General features: G+C 38.3%; 2 protein-coding genes across 7 annotated transcripts in view; one reads left to right on the forward strand and one right to left on the reverse strand.

Annotated features, from left to right (window-relative positions):
* The window catches only part of LOC138018536 (kelch-like protein 17), a 5,459-nt gene extending 2,497 nt beyond the window's left edge, over positions 1-2,962 (reverse strand). The window contains exons 1-2 of the mRNA XM_068865204.1: positions 1,478-2,962; positions 1-1,208 (exon numbers count right to left, since the gene is read on the reverse strand). The exon at positions 1-1,208 is cut by the window's left edge and continues 2,497 nt beyond it. Of these exons, the coding sequence (XP_068721305.1) occupies positions 766-1,208; positions 1,478-2,702 (1,668 nt within the window). The 5' untranslated portion in view covers positions 2,703-2,962 and the 3' untranslated portion in view covers positions 1-765. The remainder of the gene's footprint in view (positions 1,209-1,477) is intronic.
* LOC138018560 (WD repeat-containing protein 41-like) overlaps positions 1-10,000 on the forward strand; it is a 43,931-nt gene that overhangs the window by 6,035 nt on the left and 27,896 nt on the right. For 3 of the 6 annotated variants that reach the window (XM_068865261.1, XM_068865253.1, XM_068865244.1), the window contains 4 exons: positions 5,168-5,283; positions 5,794-5,842; positions 7,140-7,280; positions 9,398-9,460. In XM_068865261.1, the coding sequence (XP_068721362.1) occupies positions 5,168-5,283; positions 5,794-5,842; positions 7,140-7,280; positions 9,398-9,460 (369 nt within the window). Of the gene's footprint in view, positions 1-3,061; positions 3,179-3,597; positions 3,790-5,167; positions 5,309-5,793; positions 5,843-7,139; positions 7,281-9,397; positions 9,461-10,000 lie in introns of those variants that run through there. The other 3 variants (XM_068865273.1, XM_068865266.1, XM_068865280.1) reach the window with 3 other exon arrangements.

Genomic DNA, 10,000 nt, shown 5'->3' on the forward strand with positions numbered 1-10,000 from the left:
AAACAGCTACACAATAACTTAATTCACAGTACATCTGTAATAAATACTTTACATAGCTTGTTAACATACCTTAAAAGACAACAACCATGTAGATGTAATTGTCGTCATTTACACAAATTATAGTGTTGCAAGATGTTGTATTGCATTGCATAATACAAAACATGGATAGATATTAATATTCTATTGGGTTAAAAGACTTGTTTACCACAGACATCTGTTCAGAGCCTGCTAAAGCAGAGATAAAATAGCATCTTAATCACCTTGTCATCATAAGCGTGCAAATGAAATGTAACCATTCAAAGTTAATTAAAATTTCCATAACCCCTCTAGGAATCTATCAATAATGTTGACCTAACAAAAGAACCACAAAAGAATCAAACAAATTATCACATACTTGGCTGATGACCTCAGTATATCTGACTAAACCTCTTTGAAAAAAATACATTAATTCAGAAATGTTAGTTCAAAAGTACTTTCTCAGCAACTCCAATTTCAGACAGACAGGTCCCATTCAGGTACACAAATGAACAAAATGCACGTATCCACTCTTGCCTCACCATGTTCCAACACTTGGTTGGTCTTAGTATCTTGGGAAGAAATGGTGACAGCTTGTATCAGGCATTGACAACAAACTCACCCTGCTGAGATAAAACCCAAAATTAACATCCACCTGCACCAACTTTCGTCAACAAGCTTTCTCATGGAAATTGTACTCTCTGGTGAACTGACATGGTTCCCTGTGGGTAGCTCCTTTTCCAATTGCTCTCATAAAATACGCAAAGCAACACATCCAAAGTTACAACGAGTGTTCACTGCTCCAACTACAACCCATTTGTTCTTCTCTTGATCATAATACTCAATGCTGTTAGTAACACGACCACCAACCACGTAGATGGTATCATTCACAACTGCCACACCAAGGCAACGACGTCCAGCATTCATTGCTGCAACAGACTGGATCCACCTGTTCATATCAGGATCAAACATCTCAACACTGTTGCTACAAGACTCTCTGTTGTCTGATCCTCCAATGGCATAAAGTTTGTCCTTGAGAACAGCAACACCAAGACTCCAGCGAGCAGTGCTCATGGATGAAATAGCTTCCCACTGGTTAGTAAGAGGGTCATACCTCTCAGCAGTGTTCAGGGGAGCCCAAAGATGGTCCAAACCTCCCACTGCATATATCTTGCCTTTCACTACAGCAACACCTGCAACAAATCAGAACAACTTTATGCCTTCATCACCTTTATGTCTTGGTCATATTAAGTGTTTGTAAGATTAAGTGGTAAAAAAGATCTGAGCTTCATTTGCTCATTTCAAAAATTAATGTCAATGATAAAAAGGTAGAAGGAAATCACATTGACAGTGGTCTGACAGTATATGTATACAGTATCTCCTACCATGAAGGTTGAGGAACCCATATCAAATAATCACAACACAATCAATTACTGAGAAATTACAGGGACAATTTAATTACCTGGGTAATAGCGAGCATACATCATGGAAGGTAAAGACCTCCAAGTCATGGTTTCTGTATCAAACTGCTTTGCACACATGCTACTGTGGCCACCAAGAACATAGATGTAGCCTTCATGTTCACACACTCCCGCCCACTTGCACTGAACATCAGGACCGGCAGCGACCTGGATCCAGGAATTAGCAATGGGATCATACTTGCCAACCTTATAACGACTTACAGTGTACAGCTCATCACCCACTGCGACAACACGAATATAGTCTTCCCTGGACACATGTGCCACAGACATCCCAGCTACGACTGTCCATTCCAAGGTGTCCACGTTGAAACATTGGACGCTGCTTATTTTTTGCCCGTTTGACCATCCTCCAATTACAAATATCTCCTCTGACGCCATGCGAGGTCTGACACGAAAATTGTCAGTGGCTGTGGTTGACTTGTTCTCTATAGCAGTTTGATAACAGATGGCTTCACGGATGAGTTCTTTGCACATTCGATACTCGCGTGTTAGCCTCTGAATTGAGGAGTTCCCATGTAAATATTGCAGATTCATGAGAGGAAACCGAACGTACTGCATAATATCTGGAACATGAACCTTTCTTGCGTCCACATCGTGCGTAATCCACTGCCAAACAGCCTCGAATACCATTTCTTCCGACTGAACTTTCAGTGAGTCATCCATGACCAGCTCTTTCAGCTGTTTGTAAGGCATCTTTTTAAATTCATCCTCTTTGTAAACGTTCGCAAAGTGCCACAGAGCGAAGCGATTAGCATGTTGATTCAAGTCATCCAGACAGAAGAGATCAGCCACGAATAGAAGCCCAATACAATTGGACGCAGTCATGTTTCGACGGAGAAAGGTCTCGCAGTGGTCGATCAGGCTGTTCAGCCGCAACAAGACACAAATTCGAAGGATCTCTTCTACGTTGTAAACATTCACTTCGAGTTCCGATGTATAGAAATAATCAATGACTAGTTGAACAGCGTTTCCGTCGACTTCTCTTAGAACTATCTTCGGCTCGCTAGCCTCGGAAAACCCAGACAGAAACATGGCTCTAAAGTACGGACTGCAGGCGGCCAAAATGGCGCGGTGGGCAACAATTTCACGGTTTTCAACCACGAGTGTTACATCTGCCAGTTCTTTACGCTGTCTCATACTGTCTAAAACTGCCATGATGTCTCTTGGAAGACCGTCTTCCACAATAACAACCGATGTAGAGTCCATCTTTGCGGCACGTCGTTTTCATCGGCGACAGAGACGCGCTTTTCATTTGTACATTTGTTGATACCGGAAACAAAGAGCACCAGACCGCGTGCTGTTACGAGACTGAAAAGGACTGGAAAAAGGAAATAAATTAATGCATAAGTTCATAAGCTCTGGCTTATGAGCTCTGGCGGATGAGCTTACTCATTTTGACTTCAGTTCCACAGACAACTTCCCTCTTTTATGGAGGAACACCTGAATTATGTAAGGAAAACTTAATAGCATTGTTGGCAGGTCACGCGACAGAGTCCGGAGTCCATGATAGAAAAATCTACTGGCCAACGTTCCTCCCCTCCCATGTATTATTTGCTTTTGCCCATGACCTCTCGGATCTGTGAAAATGGAGCATGATGGAGCATGACTTTTCTTGACTATTAAATGAGCAACTGCAAAGAGTTATGTTCCGAAGACGACCAGAACATAAAGACAAACAAAAGGTACTTCTTCTTGTATCGCTAGAATAATCTGCCACTTTTGAGCAGTATTGTGTTCTTGTCGGCAATGTCTGATCAACGATAGACTTTAAACAATGCTGAATAATAACCTGAATGGATATTGCGTAGTAGAGGTTCGATTTAAGGAACCAGAACTTTATGTGGTCAGAAGAATATAACGCATAGTGTGGAAAGTAAAAAAAATGGGTACCTCTCTTGATTGTATTAAATTTGGAGTGGGGGCTTTATATGCAAATTAGAGAGGACTTAGGAGGGTGGGGCTGGTGGCGGAGCACCAAGACGTAAGGGTCACACGTAAGTTGGTATGGAATTTTTGCTTAACCTGCCATAGGCCTTGGGTACTGGTAATCACACCCAAAAAGAATTTTTCATGAATTACGTTTGCTCTGGAATGCTGCCAGGTAAATTGTAATCGAGGGATAGGCAGGAGCAAAAGAGGAAGAGTGTGCAACCATCTCTGTGAGATTAAGGATGTATATTCAATACAAGTTTGGACAATGTGCAAGCCAGCAAGGCATGCGAGGCATCCGAGCCATGGCTGCGAGTCATCTGAGTCATGCGAGTCAGGACTGTAAGTCAGGCGAGCCAATATGGTGAGTCAACATGCGAATCACACAGTTATTGAAAGTTAACCATTTTAAAATGGGTGCTTAGACTTAATAACAGTTTGTCATTGCTATTTGAAATTGGTGCTTTAAGACTTAAATGCAAAATTTGCATGGCTCCCATGACTCTCTGGCTTTGCAGATTGTCCAGCCCCATTCAATATGAAGTGCTAATTGGCCAGTTTAGGAGTGCTCTCATGCCAACAAATAATTTGTTGGCATGCAAAACAGTCTGAATGCAGACAGATTCTCTTCTTAGTAAAATGTATCCCTGCCGCCTGAGCTTTGTCTTGATTAGATTCTAAAATCCAATAAAACAAAGATCTGGTATTCAAGAGCCTTCTCAAAGAACAGCATGTAAATGGAAAAAGCTTCAGAAAACACTTTGTTTTTCAAGTTTTCTCTACATCAAAATTTTTGGTCTCAGGGACATCAAATGACTGTGCTGTTATTTGGCTCCTTAGGCACTTAAAAAGGCCACACAGACAATTAATTTTTTCTATTGAAGTAGTGTTTTGCTTTGTCAGTCCAGGGTCATTCTAGAGCTGAATGAAAACAAACATGACACAGCAGACGGACTTTCACAATTCCTAATTCCTGCTTTGTTTCTGGTCTACGAAGACAAATTTCCTTGTAATAGTTTTGGAGTGAACCAAAGTCTCCTTGCTTGTCCATGGTTTTAACTTTCTTTAAATTCTTGTTTCCACCGTAGAGTTTATAGGGCTAGAACTTGGTCCTCACTCACCTTGTTTATGTTTTGTCATTCTCTAAGATGGTTTTCGAAGTAAAGTCCTATTTGACAGCGACACTGAAGAAAGGTTTTCCCTACTTTCTGTTGCTCAAGACAAAGTGTGTCGACCTGCATTGCAGTTAGTCCCAATCCCCCCAATATTGTAACCTTGAGATGTAAAATTTCAGTGGAAATACATTGTATTTTGTGAGAAAAACACTGTGTACAAGCATTGTCATAATAATTTATAATTACCAGTTGTATCTCTAACAACCATATTAATGGTTCCTGAGTCCTTTATAGTAATGTCAAAAAACCTTTCCAATGTGCTATTCCACATCAACTTAATTGTACAGAATATAAAAACTGGTTTTTCATAAGATTTGGTACTACGTTACCATACTCTACTCTTGTGCACTTTTCTTTGCTTTATGGCAAGTATGGCAAGACTTCAATAATTACTATGTGCTTTAGGGCAGAGAGAATTTCATTCTCTAGAAAAAATGAAGCCAGGGCATCATGGATCTCAAAGCCCTTTCTAGCTCCAGTCTTTTACAATTTCCAGTTCAATTTTCCTAATAGTTGTTTCTGTTTCATTCTCTTGCTGACTGCAGTATCATTTTAATATGTTGGCAGATTGATGATGTACCCGAGGTTGAAGATGATCAACCAAGAAACCCATTTACAGAGCTGAGGCTTCTCTCTTTTCACACTGATATTGTTCATTTATTGACCATCATTGATGAAAGGAGGTAATGTCCTCAAAATGCAAAAGAGGTTAATATTGCCATTTTCTTACAATATTTAGAATTTTGTTATTTCCAACTTACAATGGTATGGTGTTGCTTTTAAAGTTTATTCTTGGTTTATGTTGTTTTAAAATGTTTCAAATGTATTTCAGTTTTAGTTGTAGCTTTAAGTAATTTTATGATAACAGTTGCAAGATTGTGATTGATTTTGTGGATCCCAGATATAATGGTACTGTATGACGCTTAAGTCCAAACATGACTAATGTACAGTTACGGACAATTTTGATGACAAGACTTATACCTCTCAACTCTTCACTCTTAGAGTACCAAGTAATACAAATGTGAAATTGTTAGCTGTAAAGAGCCATACATTTTAATGGACAATTGATTTAATAATAGGAAATAATAAAATAAAAATAATAAAATTTTAATAGTAAAAAACATTTATATATGTGAATGTTTTAAAGAGTTACACTGCAGTCTTGTATAATGCTTATGTTTAATTTTTTTTAGATTTGCATCAGCGTCTGATGATAATCTTGCTGTCATCTGGGATGCTAAGGTTTTGAAGTGTCTTTTTTTGTTATTTAATCTGGTAAATTCACTCAAACTGACACAATTTTTTGTAAGTAGTTTGACCATCATGCATGCATCAGCCAATGTGTGTCCACTACTGTGGTATGCATAGGTGCACCTGTTGAGAGGGTTGCATTCGTTTTCCGTTACCATTTAATTACCCCTCCCTCATGACCAACATACAAATACATAGAACAACATCCATGTTGCATCTCAAGTTTGTCAAAATAGCTTTCTCAGAGGAACAACTATATTGAGATAAAACTCCTAATGAGTATGACATTGATCTTAAATTATTAGAGTGGTGGTTTGATTGCACATAATAGAAAATCAACAGAATGACAACCAACAAAATAGATCAAAGCGAAACTGAATTTAAAAAACCAACAGAAAAACACAGATACAACTGTACAGATATTTCCTGATTTGAACAGCGCAGTGAGCTTGCAATAAAAGTTCTTGATTGGATTAGCTTTCTTCTTCCGATCTCACTCTCACATACATGTAGAATGTATTTTGACTCAAGAATTTATTTGTGCAAATGGGCTACAAATGGTGCGACTAAATCAGTAGGGACCTCAGTTTAATTTAATTCGTAAATGTCTCCAAAGAAAAGGTTAAAAGGAAAAGAGAAATGCTTAACTTAAGCTTGCTTCCATGCAAAGAGGTGAGAATGTTACAGTACGCTCATATAGCATGTTTTACTGAGTCGTCTGGTCCAAATGCCAGATTCCTCCAATATTGTCATGCCAAATTCTGGGAGAGCACAAGAAAGTTGGTCAGGACATTGCTGTTTGTTACCGGTAACATTCGCTCCTTATACAGTCCTTTCTCTGCCAAGGAAGAGAAAGATCAAGTTTGCTTATAACAAACAGCAATGTCACAAAGAACCATGTCTCCATATACTGGATATGATTGGGTGGTTGAAAATGTGGTTTCTTCATCATTACAATTTATAGTGAAATTTCCAAAGGATCTTGATATCAGCAGGCAAGTCAGAAATTTAAAGGAAACAACAAAACTTTTGAAATTACAAGACATGTTTCGACATGTTTCGACATGTTTGTACATTAATCAACTGAAGATGATAGAAGTTTCTGTCGAAACATGTCTTGTAATTTCAAAAGTTTTGTCATTTTCTTTAAATTTATAGTGAAATAGTGTTCATCTGCCCAACTTCAGAATGTCATTCCATTTGATGATGTTGTTATACAATATGAATAATTTTGTGATTGTTTCTTGAACCAAACTTTAAATCACCAATGTTATATGTTCACTTACAGACTGGCAGACGTCTCAGTGTTCTCAAAGGTCACTCCAGACCGATTAAATGCATGCTTCTGTTACACCAGAGACAAGAGTTGCAAACTGAAGTGGTGGCTGCAACTTTGCTGTTGACAGGTTCATCAGATAGAACCATTTTAGTATCCTTGTAAAATTCATTAATAATTCATAAGGGTGACAGCCAACAGAAACGCTCTATTCAAGTCACATGTGTTGCTTTGTAAATCCCGATAAAGTTCAACTGTCTGAAAGCACTGGGAGGGATTGAATAGATAGCAGGGAAAGGCTGGGGTTGATGAATTTTTAATTACTTGAATTATCAATAGGATTAACTTTTATAAAGATATCTAGCTCACCTAATTAGTATGCAAGCTTATCTTTAATAAAGACGAGTCTTGTAAATTTGTACAAAGTTTATTAATCAATCACAAGTTTGACATTTCAATAACAACGATTACGTAACAATTTACTTGCCTGTTGTCAGCCTTGTTGAGAATGTTTAATGTACCTCTCCTCCAGTCTCACACAAATGACAGTTAACCGCACAAATTAACAAATAAAGGAAATTGGCGGATAATGCTCTCCATTTTGATTGGCCAGTTCACAAACAAACTTGCTCAACCAAAAGTACAGCGTATTTGGCGACACGTCCATCTTTGCATTTGAGACCGGCCACTCCAACAAGTTTTGACATTGCACATTTATTTTGCTGTTGCTGCTGCCATTCCTCCAAGACTTTTCTGCCCCATTTAGTGTTGTATTGTGTTGCTCTCGGAGTGCTTTCCAACACAAAACTGGTCTCTTCTTTTTTACCCTTTGGAGAGCAAAACCAACGAGCCATGCTTCTACTACAAAATCTCTATGAAAATGAATTGCCTAATTCAGTGCTGAGTATTTCCAAAATCCTATGGGACAGGCCCAAGTGAGTCCACGCTCATATGATTAACATGACAAACACATTCTATTGTTTCATTTCACAAGTAAGATAAAATATTCGCGTCCGACCTTTATGGGCTTTAAAACAGTTTGCCTGTAGCTTGCCGTTTTAAATGCCCATAAAGGTCTCCCGCTCGTATTTTATCTAGTACTTGCAAATCACCTCAAGGCATGTTTAAAGCTACACAATAGGCTTATGAGCCAGGTGAAATGGGCAAAACGCTTATGATTCGGACAAAAGCACTGACAAGATAAATTATTTTTAGAGCCTAGTTTCTTCAACATGATCAAATTAAAGGTCCATATTCAGACATTTGAATGGCTTTGCTGCCGATCTGCTTATCTCTGGCGTTTGCCACAGTTCGCGCTAAACCTTCCCAACAATCATTGTAAACATTGTTTTGCAATAAAAAAGGGTGGAATTGATGATCAAGAGAAAAAGTGACTTAAGGTTGAATGCAAAAGGTCATTATTTAGCCATAAACTAAAGACATTTTGTTGGCTTCTACCAAAACCTGGAGATAAATATTAAAAACTGTTGTCTTCAATTTTCAATTAAATTTTTTTGTTAGTTTTGTGTAATCTTGAACAGTTTTATCTAAGCTAACATAATCCGGGCCGGGCCGGTCCAGTTCGATCCAATCCGATCCGATCTGGGTTTTGCCAATGGCCACCTACTAATTCAAAGATACTTTTGTGCTGTTTTTGAATAAGCGTGAAAATCAGATCTCAAGAATTGTTATTGAAATTCAAAAAGAAAATTGGGGGTATAACCACGTATTATTTAAAAAAAAAAAGCTTTAAAATACAAAGCAATGTATGGCATTTGTTTGCAAATTGAAGCTTAATTGTCTCTGAAAAATTCTTTTTGGATACCAAGAGCACTTGCAAAGTTCCGCTTTCTCCGCATAGTTTTAAACAGCGCAAAAAAATGTCCTTGTATTAAAGCACTACCCATAGGAAATCTGAAATGCACAGAACATATGCACAATGACAAATTATAGTGTAGGCACCATCCTTATATGTTCTGCATCCAGCAAGCCATTAGAATCACTAGAAATTGTACAATCTATCTCCCTCTTTGGGTTTTGGGGCAACATTTACCAATTTCCTTGGATGCTTAACTCATTGACTCCTGGGGGTTCCCCATTGACAAGTAAAATCATCTGGCATTAGGCAGAGTAAAATACTTAAGTATGGCCGTTTAGGGGTGAATGGGTTAATAGAAAGAATAGGGATGGGCCATTTTGTGTTCAGGCTTGCTTATTCAAAAAGGGTCATGTTTTCTTAACATTGTTGTTCTTACACTGGTGTAACAAAGGTTTGGGATGTGATTGATGGCCAATGTTTGCATTCAATCTCTGAACACTGTGGCACTGTGAAGGTTTGTATTAACAACTATTTGCCGAAGTGTAGGTGATAAGTTTCGTCTCTGTGTAAATATCCATCACTAGCCACCGACACTGAGGTGAGTAGTTTTAGTATATACTAAGACTGTCAGCGAGATAATAAAGCACAAAAAGGTAATTTTAACGGGTGTCCGGAAAACTTAAAGACCTTAGACCAGGAAAAGACCCACAGAAATAAGACCCAGAACACTGCAATTATTCCCCAACAACTCCAGCTACGGTTCGTGGTCACTGAAGCCAAACAAACAGAGGCAAGTATAGTAATTTTCCCCCATCGTTCAGATCATTAATCCATATAAAGTGAAAAAAGCACACTGTACAGGTAATATACCAACTACGCCAGATAAAGCAGCTGGTGATTTCAACAATTGTCTAAATTTACTGGCAATGACTTTAATTGGGACTGAGCCTTACAATTTAAAAAAACCGTACCCATCTTAGGCAACTTAATTCGCTAAACGTTGACGGGATAATGCTGTTCACTTTTTTATCTTTTAAGACCTTGTTTTGTTATA

This window comes from Montipora capricornis, chromosome 2, assembly GCF_036669925.1.
Source record: "Montipora capricornis isolate CH-2021 chromosome 2, ASM3666992v2, whole genome shotgun sequence".
In the NCBI taxonomy this organism is placed as follows: Eukaryota; Metazoa; Cnidaria; class Anthozoa; order Scleractinia; family Acroporidae; genus Montipora; species Montipora capricornis.